At 52.7% G+C, this 13,309-nt stretch overlaps 1 protein-coding gene across 9 annotated transcripts in view; it reads right to left on the minus strand.

The window, feature by feature from the left end:
• Positions 1 to 13,309, minus strand: part of ARID1B (AT-rich interaction domain 1B) — a 2,758,190-nt gene that overhangs the window by 431,468 nt on the left and 2,313,413 nt on the right. For 8 of the 9 annotated variants that reach the window (XM_073585743.1, XM_073585747.1, XM_073585745.1 and 5 more), the window contains 2 exons: positions 10,132 to 10,270; positions 9,858 to 10,024 (listed from right to left, as the gene is read on the minus strand). The exons of the other annotated variant lie outside the window; for it this stretch is intronic. In XM_073585743.1, coding sequence (XP_073441844.1) covers positions 9,858 to 10,024; positions 10,132 to 10,270 — 306 coding nt within the window. The remainder of the gene's footprint in view (positions 1 to 9,857; positions 10,025 to 10,131; positions 10,271 to 13,309) is intronic. 9 annotated transcript variants of the gene reach the window in all.

The following is a 13,309-nucleotide window of genomic DNA, read 5'->3' on the forward strand; positions in this document are numbered from 1 at the left end:
CAGGATTGTTCTCAATAACCTCCAGACACTGTCGGGTTGGTGCTGATACCTTTGTTGCTGAAATCCATCTTGTGGTTGTTTAATCTTTATTTTGAGTTAATGATATTCTCGTGCTTCGGGGTGGCCTGTGGAGGGTCTGTGGTGGGGGCTTTATCTGGTGCTCTACTTAGGTATTCATCTGTATGGCTTCTGACAGGTCACTGATCCCTCATTAACCTACCCATTATTTTACATAATGAATATTATATACTGTAGATTGTAAAATAATATCACCTGCAGAAGACAGGAGCCTGTGCTGCAGCATGACCACATGTCTACTGTACATTAAATTATTTTATTTGATTAAATAAGTAATGAAAAAATGGCCTCCTCAAGGATGGTGCTGCCTGCGCATTAGCATCGTTCGACAAATGTTGATAGGTGCTACTGCACAGGTGGCACCATCTTGGATGAGGCATTTTTTATTTAATGAATTTACTTATTCTAGCTTGGCCCATGCGAAATTTACACACATTGGTCTTCGGGGGCGCAGGGAATTTCAGAAAAAGCAAGCTGGTCAAACGTAAATCTATTTCATGAGCTGATGAACACAGATATTTATATATGTAGTGTTAGGCATCAGGTTCCTGTTGCTGCACAGCAGGAATCCCGAGCCTTGCATTCGGCAGTCTCCAATTCCTCTCCGGCTGCAGAGGAGGCTGCTCAGCAGACTCATCGATCCCGGCGCTCTGCTCAGACCAGCTCTGTGGGTTTGGTTGCTGCTGCCACCTCTGGTCCAGCTATAGCAATGCATGCTGGTCAGCAGTGAGTTACTCCAGGGACTAAGTCCTCCTTTTGGTCCACTGAGCATGCCCGTGGGACGATCTCTCATTGGAGATCGGAGGTCACATGCTCAGGTCCTTCTCCAGCTCAGATTGGACCATCCGGAATGTCAGGAAGGTCCCAGAAGGATGAGGCTATAAAAGGTTTGCATGGCCACTCGGCCATGCGCTAATATAGAGAAAGATTTAGACCATGTTGAGTGAGAGGTGTATGCATGTATGAATGTCTCTGGTGAATGACTCATTGTGAAACCCCTACCCTTGATACGCATGTGTTGTGTATATTCTGCCTTCAGGCACGCTGACACGTTGTGCAGTCCAGCATACAGCATAAACCACAGCTCTGTCTTCCAAAATAAGCAGACTGTTCTCTGTAGTCTAACTTGTTTATTGGTGAAGAGTACAGAACATGTGGTAAAACTGTAAAGAATACAAATGACATGCATAAGTATTGGGAAGATTATCACAGCTAACACAAATACAGAAGTATTCAGGTGATGCAACCTACACAGAAAACACACAGGTGTCTAATTACATCTCTGATAAACTCTCTGCACACACTGCATTGTAAGAAAGATTAAGCTTACCAGATATGCTTTACCCGGATAACGAACTCGAGTTGGAGAGTTAACATGGAGGACAGGTAAACACATGCATCCTATGATATACACAGAAGCAAAATGGCCCTTCTTTGTCCCAGAATACATTGCTTCCTTCCCACAAAGCATTGCTTCAATCCCATAGTGCATTGCTTCTGTTAAAGTCACAGACTGAAAATGTTATCAAAGAGACTGCTATAAATTCAGCCACCACTAGATGGTGCAATAACTAACCCAGCATATAATACAAACATTCTTTTCCCTATTCAGAGGGCAGAACAGTGTAACCTAGCCTGCTAGTGCCCAGGCTGAGGTCCAGGTAGAGGTAGAGTCAGAGACTGGCATCAACATCCACCGGTGGCTTTGTCTGTATGCTATGGTGCACATAGTCTGCACTCCTCTGTGGTCAGCGTTCATTAGAGGCATCCGCAGGTGTGATGCCGCACGCTCAGTAGGTCTAGAGGGACTCAGACCTCGTGTCATTGGGGCTGAGTTCTGTGACCACATACTGAGCGCTCTCTTGCTGAGTGCTGTGAATTTAACAGGCTCCGGCATTTATGTTCCGTGTTAGTGCGGCTCTGTGTCATAACAGAGTTCGCTTCTGTTCACACTGGGTGACGTTAACCCACATGTGACCTTTTGTATACCGCTTTATACTTCCGTCATTACTAAGCAGCAGTTTACCACCCCTGCACGATGGACCCTGGGCTGCGAATGCTTTGTTTGGCTGTTTTCTTGCTGAAGGGAGCAAGTTTACCTTTCAAATGGTGTAATATTTATGTGTGTGTGGGGTGAAGTAATCAGCGAAAAAGCTGTGCATGTTTACAAATGTTTTTGCATATGTGACTCACCTGCAGTGATGTGTGCAATCCTCCAATGTGCCTGAAATAGACTGGGCAAGCACTTGAGCAAGCTGGAAAGACCCCAAGGCAAATGTCTGGATTTGTTTGTGATGTCTAAGCAGCATTGGGGTAGTGTGCTGCCACCTGCAGGTAATTTGACCTTTCAAATGGTCTATCATTTGTTTGTGTGGGTGGATTATGAAAGGAGCAAGTGTGCAATTCAATAGGCAGTGCATGTTTACAAATGTGTTTGCATATGTGCCTCACCTGCAGTGAAGTATGCAAAATCCTCCAATTTGGCAAAAATAGGCTGGGCAAGCAGTTCGGCAAGCTGGAAAGCCCCCAAGGCAAATGTTTAGATTTGTTTGTGATGTCTGTAAGCAGCTTTGTGGTAGTGTGCTTTAGGGTACTCTGGTGCCACCTTCAGGTCATTTTTCCTTACTGCAGGTTTATGAAAATTAATGTTTAAACTGTATTTTGTGATCAAACTGTGGATGTGTGGTTTGTTTGGCCATTTTCTTGCTGAAGGGGGCAAGTTCACCTTTCAAATGGTGTATTATTTGTGTGTGTGGGTGCAGTATGAATGGAGATACAAAGGAATCATCGAAAAACAGTGTTTAGAAATAACAGAATAGATCATCAGATAAAACAGTTTAATGCACAGTACACATGTGATAATGCTGCAGCGCAGGTACAGACTGGGACAGAAATTCAGCCCTGGCATTTGAAATCACACAGACCCATGCTGTTTCCGTCCCCAAGCACCAGATTGGATATATTAGTAATATTAACCTGGATGGAGGAAAGCACGATTAGTAGACCAATATTTCTAATGATACCCATGGCCTGCTGGGGTAAGTGACTGAGTCAGAGACTTTGTGCTCCGTCACAACTCTTAACCATATGGGTGTCTTTAGACATGAATTTTGTTATCAATGTAACAGACAAAGCAGCTCACAACCAGAAAGGCCCTTCTGCCATTTGCCAGAATTGCTAGATGGCCAGTCCGGCCTTGCTGCAGTGCCTCCACCTGTCTTCTGCAGGTGATTTTTTTTCTTTCGCTTACAATATACATATTAATTATGTAAAACAGGGGGCAGATCACCGAGGGATAACTGATCTGCTAGCAGTCTGCATTATTAATACCTAATCCAAGCACCACATGAAGACCCCCACAGGCCCGCCCCACAGCATGAGCATATCATTACCTCAAAACTGCAAATAAAAATTAAACCACAAACACAAGATGGATTTCATCAACCAAGCTATCACTTTAAGGTTGGGATCACGCGCGAGAAAGACGGCCGAGTCTCGCATGTTAATACCCAGCACTGCCGCCGGCACTCAGGAGTGGAGTGTGCGGCTGCATGTATTGCTCTGCGGCCACACGCTCCGCTCCCGAGTGCCGGCAGCAGTGCCGAGTATTAACATGCAAGACGTGGCCGTGTTTTTTGCATGTGTGATCCTGGCCTAATCAGTATAACGGTGCCGACCTGACACTGTGTGTAGGCTACTGAGCACAATCCTGCTGACAGGTTTTCTTTAAATCCTGCTGTCAGAGATTTAAGTGATTCACAGCTGTGAGTTGAGCTTGGACTAAATCAGCTATCATGTGAGGGGAAAAGTATGGGCTCAGCGTCAGAGCCTGCATCAAAGCAAGGGACACAACATATGATGTAAATATGTCATATGTCGTGAAGGGGTTAAAGAGTATCTGTTGTTTTAATTTTTAGTTCATAAATCAATAGTACACATTAAAACAAACTTTGTAATATATTTTATTAGCTAAATCTGTTTTTTTTCTCTTCTTGAAATGATCATTAGGGATGATCGAGTAGTGAAATATTCAGATTCGCTGTACTCTTTTCAAGTACCTCCTAATACTCGGGTACTCGTAACGAGTAGTGAGTCCAATGTAAGTCAATAGGAAATGCGAAAAAGAGGCTGCGTGTGTGTGCTGGGCGGGGACTCTGCAGGGCTGTGTGGGACTGTGCTGGGCTGTGCAGGTACTGTGCGGGACTGTGCAGGTCTGTGCGGGACTTACTGTGCTGGGCTGTGCAGGTACTGTGCTGGAATGTGCAGGGCTGTGCGGGACTGTGCTGGGCTGTGCGAGGACTGTGCTGGCCTGTGCAGGACTGTGCAGGTACTGTGCGCAGGACTGTGCCGGGCTGTGCGGGACTGTCCTGGGCTGTGCAGGCACTGTGCGGGACTGTGCAGGGCTGTGCAGGTACTGTGCAGGACTGTGCTGGGCTGTGCAGGTACTGTGCGGGGACTGTGCCGGGCTGTGTGGGACTGTGTAGGGCTATGCAGGACTGTGTAGGGCTATGCAGGACTGTGTTGGGCTGTGCGGGGACTGTGCTGGCTTGTGCGGGACTGTGCTGGACTGTGCAAGTACTGTGCGGGACTGTGCTGGCCTGTGCAGGACTGTGCTGGGCTGTGCAGGTACTGTGCGGGACTATGAAGGGCTGTGCTGGCCTGTGTGGGAATGTGCGGGACTGTGCAGGTACTGTGCGGGACTGTGCAGGGCTGTGCGGGACTGTGCAGGGCTATACGGGACTGTGCAGGGCTGTGCGGGACTGTGCAGGGCCTGTGCTGGGCTGTGCAGGGGCTGTGCGGGACTATGCAGGGCTGTGCGGGACTATGCTGTGTTGTGCGGGGACTGTGCTGGCCTGTGCGGGACTGTGCTGGGCTCTGCAGGGCTGTGCGGGACTGTACTGGGCTGAGCGGGACTGTGCTGGACTGTGCGGGGACTGTGCTGGGCTGTGCAGATACTGTGCGGGACTGTGCAGGGCTGTGCTGGCCTGTACGGGACTGTGTTGGGCTGTGCCGGTACTGTGCAGGGACTGTGCTGGGCTGTGCGGGACTGTGCTGGGCTGTGTGGGGACTGTGCTGGCCTGTGCGGGACTGTGCAGGTACTGTGCGTGGGACTGTGCCAGGCTGTGCGGGACTGTGCCGGGCTGTGCGGGGACTGTGCAGGGCTGTGCGGGACTGTGTTGGGCTGTGCAGGTACTGTGCGGGACTGTGCAGGGCTGTGCAGGTACTGTGCAGGACTGTGCTGAGCTGTGCAGGTACTATGCGGGTACTGTGCGGGTACTGTGCCGGGCTGTGCGGGACTGTGTTGGGCTGTGTGGGGACTGTGCTGGCCTGTGCGGGACTGTGCTGGACTGTGCAGGTACTGTGTGAGGACTGTGCCGGGCTGGGCTGTGCGGGACTGTGCTGGGCTGTGCAGGACTGTGCTGGGCTGTGCAGGTACTGTGCGGGACTATGCAGATACTGTGCGGGACTGTGCAGGGCTGTGTGGGACTGTGCTGGCCCGTGAAAGGACTGTGCTGGGCTTTGCAGGTACTATGCGGGACTGTGCAAGGCTGTGCGGGACTGTGCTGGCCTGTGCGGGACTGTGCTGGCCTGTGCAGGTACTGTGTGGGACTGTGCAGGCCTGTCTGGGAATGTGCGGGACTGTGCTGGGCTGTGCAGGTACTGTACGGGACTGTGCAGGGCTGTGCGGGACTGTGCTGGGATGTGCAGGGACTGTGCTGGCCTGTGCGGGCCTGTGCGGGACTGTGCAGGGCTGTGCGGGACTATGCTGGGCAGTGCGGGGACTGTGCGGGACTGTGCTGGGCTGTGCAGGGCTGTGCTGGGCTGTGTGGGATTGTGCTGGGCTGTGCGGGACTGTGCTGGGCTGTGCAGATACTGTGCGGGACTGTGCAGGGCTGTGCGAGACTGTGCTGGGCTGTGCAGGTACTGTGCGGGACTGTGCAGGGCTGTCCTGGCCTGTGTGGGAATGTGTGGGACTGTGCTGGACTGTGCAGATACTGTGCGGGACTGTGCAGGGCTATGCGGGACTGTGCAGGGCTGTGCGGGACTGTGCAGGGCTGTGCGGGACTGTGCGGGGACTGTGCGGGACTGTGCAGGGCTGTGCAAGACTATGCTGGGCTGTGCGGGGACTGTGCTGGGCTCTGTAGGGCTGTGCGGGACTGTGCGGGACTGTGCTGGGCTGTGCGGGGACTGTGCTGGGCTGTGCGGGACTGTGCTGGGCTGTGCAGGTACTGTGCGGGACTGTGCAGGGCTGTGCTGAGCTGTGCAGGTACTATGCGGGTACTGTGCGGGTACTGTGCCGGGCTGTGCGGGACTGTGTTGGGCTGTGTGGGGACTGTGCTGGCCTGTGCGGGACTGTGCTGGACTGTGCAGGTACTGTGTGAGGACTGTGCCGGGCTGGGCTGTGCGGGACTGTGCTGGGCTGTGCAGGACTGTGCTGGGCTGTGCAGGTACTGTGCGGGACTATGCAGGTACTGTGCGGGACTGTGCAGGGCTGTGTGGGACTGTGCTGGCCCGTGAAAGGACTGTGCTGGGCTTTGTAGGTACTATGCGGGACTGTGCAAGGCTGTGCGGGACTGTGCTGGCCTGTGCGGGACTGTGCTGGCCTGTGCAGGTACTGTGTGGGACTGTGCAGGCCTGTCTGGGAATGTGCGGGACTGTGCTGGGCTGTGCAGGTACTGTACGGGACTGTGCAGGGCTGTGCGGGACTGTGCTGGGATGTGCAGGGACTGTGCTGGGCAGTGCGGGGACTGTGCGGGACTGTGCTGGGCTGTGCAGGGCTGTGCTGGGCTGTGTGGGATTGTGCTGGGCTGTGCGGGACTGTGCTGGGCTGTGCAGATACTGTGCGGGGCTGTGCAGATACTGTGCGGGACTGTGCAGGGCTGTGCGAGACTGTGCTGGGCTGTGCAGGTACTGTGCGGGACTGTGCAGGGCTGTGCTGGCCTGTGTGGGAATGTGTGGGACTGTGCTGGACTGTGCAGGTACTGTGCGGGACTGTGCAGGGCTATGCGGGACTGTGCAGGGCTGTGCGGGACTGTGCAGGGCTGTGCGGGACTGTGCTGGGCTGTGCAGGGCTGTGCTGGGCTGTGTGGGATTGTGCTGGGCTGTGCGGGACTGTGCTGGGCTGTGCAGATACTGTGCGGGACTGTGCAGGGCTGTGCGAGACTGTGCTGGGCTGTGCAGGTACTGTGCGGGACTGTGCAGGGCTGTCCTGGCCTGTGTGGGAATGTGTGGGACTGTGCTGGACTGTGCAGGTACTGTGCGGGACTGTGCAGGGCTATGCGGGACTGTGCAGGGCTGTGCGGGACTTGCAGGGCTGTGCGGGACTGTGCGGGGACTGTGCGGGACTGTGCAGGGCTGTGCAAGACCATGCTGGGCTGTGCGGGGACTGTGCTGGGCTCTGTAGGGCTGTGCGGGACTGTGCGGGACTGTGCTGGGCTGTGCGGGGACTGTGCTGGGCTGTGCGGGACTGTGCTGGGCTGTGCAGGTACTGTGCGGGACTGTGCAGGGCTGTGCTGAGCTGTGCAGGTACTATGCGGGTACTGTGCGGGTACTGTGCCGGGCTGTGCGGGACTGTGTTGGGCTGTGTGGGGACTGTGCTGGCCTGTGCGGGACTGTGCTGGACTGTGCAGGTACTGTGTGAGGACTGTGCCGGGCTGGGCTGTGCGGGACTGTGCTGGGCTGTGCAGGACTGTGCTGGGCTGTGCAGGTACTGTGCGGGACTATGCAGGTACTGTGCGGGACTGTGCAGGGCTGTGTGGGACTGTGCTGGCCCGTGAAAGGACTGTGCTGGGCTTTGCAGGTACTATGCGGGACTGTGCAAGGCTGTGCGGGACTGTGCTGGCCTGTGCGGGACTGTGCTGGCCTGTGCAGGTACTGTGTGGGACTGTGCAGGCCTGTCTGGGAATGTGCGGGACTGTGCTGGGCTGTGCAGGTACTGTACGGGACTGTGCAGGGCTGTGCGGGACTGTGCTGGGATGTGCAGGGACTGTGCTGGGCAGTGCGGGGACTGTGCGGGACTGTGCTGGGCTGTGCAGGGCTGTGCTGGGCTGTGTGGGATTGTGCTGGGCTGTGCGGGACAGTGCTGGGCTGTGCAGATACTGTCCGGGGCTGTGCAGATACTGTGCGGGACTGTGCAGGGCTGTGCGAGACTGTGCTGGGCTGTGCAGGTACTGTGCGGGACTGTGCAGGGCTGTGCTGGCCTGTGTGGGAATGTGTGGGACTGTGCTGGACTGTGCAGGTACTGTGCGGGACTGTGCAGGGCTATGCGGGACTGTGCAGGGCTGTGCGGGACTGTGCAGGGCTGTGCGGGACTGTGCGGGGACTGTGCGGGACTGTGCAGGGCTGTGCAAGACTATGCTGGGCTGTGCGGGGACTGTGCTGGGCTCTGTAGGGCTGTGCGGGACTGTGCGGGACTGTGCTGGGCTGTGCGGGGACTGTGCTGGGCTGTGCGGGGACTGTGCTGGGCTGTGCGGGGACTGTGCTGGGCTGTGCGGGACTGTGCTGGGCTGTGCCGGTACTGTGCGGGGACTGTGCTGGGCTGTGCGGGACTGTACTGGGCTGTGCGGGGACTGTGCTGGCCTGTGCGGAGACTGTGCTGGCCTGTGCGGGACTGTGCAGGTACTGTGTGTGGGACTGTGCCGGGCTGTGCGGGACTGTGTTGGGCTGTGCGGCGACTGTGCCGGGCTGTGCTGGGCTGTGCAGGTACTGTGCAGGACTGTGCTGGGCTGTGCAGGTACTGTGCAGGGACTGTGCCGGGCTGTTCAGGACTGTGTAGGGCTGTGCGGGACTGTGTTGGGCTGTGTGGGGACTGTGCTGGCCTGTGCGGGACTGTGCTGGACTGTGCAGGTACTGTGCGGGGCTGTGCGGGACTGTGCTGGCCAGTGCGGGACTGTGCTGGACTGCGCAGGTACTGTGCGGGACTATGCAGGGCTGTGCTGGCCTGTGTGGGAATGTGTGAGATTGTGCTGGGCTGTGTAGGTACTGTGCGGGACTGTGCAGGGCTGGCGGGACTGTGCAGGGCTGTGCGGGGACTGTGCTGGCCTGTGCGGGACTGTGCTGGGCTGTGCGGGACTGTGCTGGGCTGTGCAGGTACAGTGTGGGAATGTGCTGGGCTGTGCCAGTACTGTGCGGGGACTGTGCTGGGCTGTGCGGGACTGTGCTGGGCTGTGCGGGGACTGTGCTGGCCGTTGCGGGACTGTGCTGGGCTGTGCACTTACTGTGTGGGACTGTGAAGGGCTGTGTGGGACTGTGCAGAGCTATGCGGGGACTGTGCTTGCCTGTGCGGGACTGTGCTGGGCTGTGCAGGTACTGTGCGGGACTATGCAGGGCTGTGCGGAGACTGTGCAGGGCTGTGCGGGGACTGTGCTGGGCTGTGCAGGTACTGTGCGGGACTATGCAGGGCTGTGCGGGGACAGTACAGGGCTGTGCGGGGACTGTGCAGGGCTGTGCGGGGACTGTGCCGAATATTGCGAGTAGTGAAATAGTCGCCAGGATTCGAGTACCGCATTACTCGCCGAGTACCGAATCCTAACAAGTATACTCGCTCATCCCTACTGATCATTCACTTAAATATTCAAGTTTGTCTGCAAGTAACTACAGATGTAATATAAAGTCTGCACCATGCCATATTTATAGCCAGTATATAATACACCCTTGTCTTACAAGCAGAAAGTCAATAACCTGAATGCAATGTATAAATTTAACAAAAAAAATACTATAATATCACAAAATTAGGAAAAAAAAACAAGAAAATGTCTTGCACCTTTTATACATCATACCTTTTCTGATACCACTGAAGGGATCTTTGTTAGGCTCATATGGCATCCGGCCCATCATGTCTGGTACATTCATCCCTTGTTGGTAAGGGGTATTGGGAGTAATAGAATTGCACTTTGGGAAACCTGAATCATCAGAAAATGGTTCTTGCACACTCACTGAACTGTTCCTATTGAACATAAAAGTTGCACAAAATGTCAGATAATCTGTTTAACTGCAACTTTCAGGGATACATTGTAGATCTGTAGTAAAGTGTTGCAATGTAAATGCACATACCTGCCACAGGGCATTGGCTGTATCTGACCATGTGGGGTTGAAGCTGGCATTGGCGGTTTTAAATCGCCAGGCATCTCAGCCATGGAATTACTACCCGTGGACTGAGGAGTATGTGGCCCTTGCAGAGATCCAGAATTGGCTATATAACAAAAAAAAAACATAGAAAATGGCTTCTTACAAAAACCTGTCGCCAGAAAATCACTTTAAACTCAATGTTTCACTGAAGAAAAATAAATTAAACCAAATAATAACCTATGTATGGATGAGAAGAAACATAGAGACATCCAGCAAACCATGTCATGGCTATCCTAAACATTTTGCATAGGGTAGCAAACAACATGGCAACATTTTCATCCACTACACAAACTAACCAATTCAGTGTTCAAATATTCTTCCCTACAGTGGACAGGACAGATTAGTAATATGGAAGTGTATAATCAGAAACTGGTGGCATTTTCTAAAATTGTAGAAAAATACATTCAAATTGCTATAAATTTCTTCAGGATTGATAGAACAATTTTCATTCACTTTCCTTAGCCAAAGTTAGGAGGTGTACATTGAAATTGGTAAACTGTGCAATTTTCAAAAGTAGTATAAAAAACCCCTATAGTAATAATTTGGATACATTTCACATTTAGTTTCAGGTGGTTGGTGCCAGACTAAAACTAAAGGATAGAGGGACATTCTTTACTTTTTTCTTTGTTACCATTTTTCTGTCTTTTGTACAGCAGTTACCAGAAAGGGTGTATTTTATAAAAATCAGAACATATCTTGACTCAAAAGCTCTCACCTATAGAGGGCGCTCAATGAACACATGATGATATGATTTGTGGGCCCAATATAGAAACCAGCATTGTTAAGTCTAGGCCATAGTGCACAAATCAAGAAAATTGTTTTATTGCTCATTATTTGATCATTTATGTAAAGTGACCATCTTTCCATTTATTGCCAGAAGTTACCAATAATCAATGTGATGCTCAGTGATTCAAACATTTTCTAAAAATCCAGGATATTTACCATTCATGAGAAAGGAACATTAGGGGACCTTTGGCTAGATTAACATAGCCAGGTATTTGTATAATTTATGCTCATCATAAAATCAAAGACCTTAATCATTAATTTAAAGGAAATCTGGTAGTAAGATAACCCCCCAAACCACATATAGTAAAATGTAGGTCTTGGAAATGTAAATTGTTCAACACCATTATATCTCCAATCTGTTGCTGTATTCCGGAGTAATCAGTATTTGATTCATATGCAAATGAGACATTAAGTGCTTTGGGTGGGACAGAGCTTGTCAGGAGCCTCTGCCTCTACATGAGCGCCAAGGAAATCAGACAGTGAGATAGTAATCAAGCTAAAGAGGCTGGTGCTGGGCATGGAAACAACCTGGGGAGGCAGAGGCTTGGAAAGTGCTCAGACAGGCAAAGTACTTAACCCATTATTTGCATATGAATTAAAATGCTTTAGTTATTTAGATTGTTCATTCTCTCTTGTGCATGTTGTTTTTAATTCTGTAATTTTAATTCCAGATGTGAGGCCGATATTGAATCTTGTAGTGAGTTCTCCAACCTACTTTGATATGAAGCGGACCAGGAAGCTTCATCTTTTTTATTATCTATGATATGACGGGCTAAGCGTCACTCTGTCTGAAGCCTTTATAGACTGCACAAGCGCGACACGCCTGCGCAGTCTGGCTCTAGACAGAATGAGGCATCCAGCGGTGAGGAGTGAGTATGGCGTCGGTGATGGCGGTACGCGTACACACTGCATACCGTTATTTCCGGCACCATACTTACCTGACCGGGAGGGGCGCTGACGCGGCACTTCTCTTCGGCCGGAGACCGGGGCAGGAGTGCGGCTGGAATAGCACATGCGCATAGCGTGATCCGGCGCCTTTTTACTGAAGACACATTTACAGTGTGTCTTCAGCAATATGGTATCGGACAGCGCTATGGACATGCGCGTACTCCAGCGCCAGACTCCTCCCCCTGCCTCCAGCATAACGTGACAGTGCTGGAGCACAGGAAAGAAGGGTGAGCATAAATGTTTTTTTTTTGTATGTGTGTAGTTTAATAGGGGTGAGGGGGACCATGCATACCAGGAAAGGGGGGAGAGGGGACCATGCATACCAGTATTGGGGGGTGAGGGGACCATGTATACCACGAAAAGGGGGGTGAGGGGACCATGTATACCACGAAATGGGTAGAGTGGACCATGCATACCATGAAAGGGGGGTGAGGGGACCATGCATATCACGAAAGGGGGGTGAGGGGACCAAGCATACCAGGAAAGGGGGGTATGGGGACCACGCATACCAGGAAAGAGGGGTGAGGGGACCATGCATACCAGGAAAAGGGGGTGGGGGGGACCACACATACCAGGATAGGGGGGTGACGGGACCACATATACCAGGAAAGGGAGAGAGGGGACCATGCATACCAGTATTGGGGGGTGAGGGGACCATGCATACCACGAAAGGGGGTGAGGGGACCATGTATACCACAAAAGGGGGGTATGGGGACCACGCATACCAGGAAAGGGGGGTGAGGGGACCATGCATACCAGGAAAAGGGGGTGGGGGGGACCACGCAAACCAGGATAGGGGGGTGAGGGGACCACATATACCAGGAAAGGGGGAAGAGGGGACCATGCATACCAGTATTGGGGGGTGAGGGGACCATGCATACCACGAAAGGGGGTGAGGGGACCATGTATACCACGAAAGGGGGGTGAGGGGATCATGCATACCATAAAAGGGGGGTGAGGGGACCATGCATACCACGAAAGGGGGGTGAAGGGACCATGCATACCAGGAAACGGAGGTGAGGGGACCACGCATACCAGGAAAGGGGGGTGAGGGGACCACACATACCACGAAAGGAGGGTGAGGGGACCATGCATACCACAAAAGGAGGGTCAGGGGACCATGCATACCGCGAAAGGAGGGTGAGGTGACCATGCATACCACAAAAGGAGGGTGAGGGGACCATGCATGCCACGAAAGGGGGGTGGGGGGCACCACGCATACCAGGATAGGGGGGTGAGGGGACCACATATACCAGGAAAGGAGGGAGAGGGGACCATGCATACCAGTATTGGGGGGTGAGGGGACCACAAATACCACGAAAGGAGGATGAGGGGACCATGCATACCACAAAGAAAGGGTGAGGGGACC

Source organism: Dendrobates tinctorius, unplaced genomic scaffold (assembly GCF_039654945.1).
Source record: "Dendrobates tinctorius isolate UK_male_01 unplaced genomic scaffold, ASM3965494v1 ptg000087l, whole genome shotgun sequence".
Taxonomy (NCBI): Eukaryota; Metazoa; Chordata; class Amphibia; order Anura; family Dendrobatidae; genus Dendrobates; species Dendrobates tinctorius.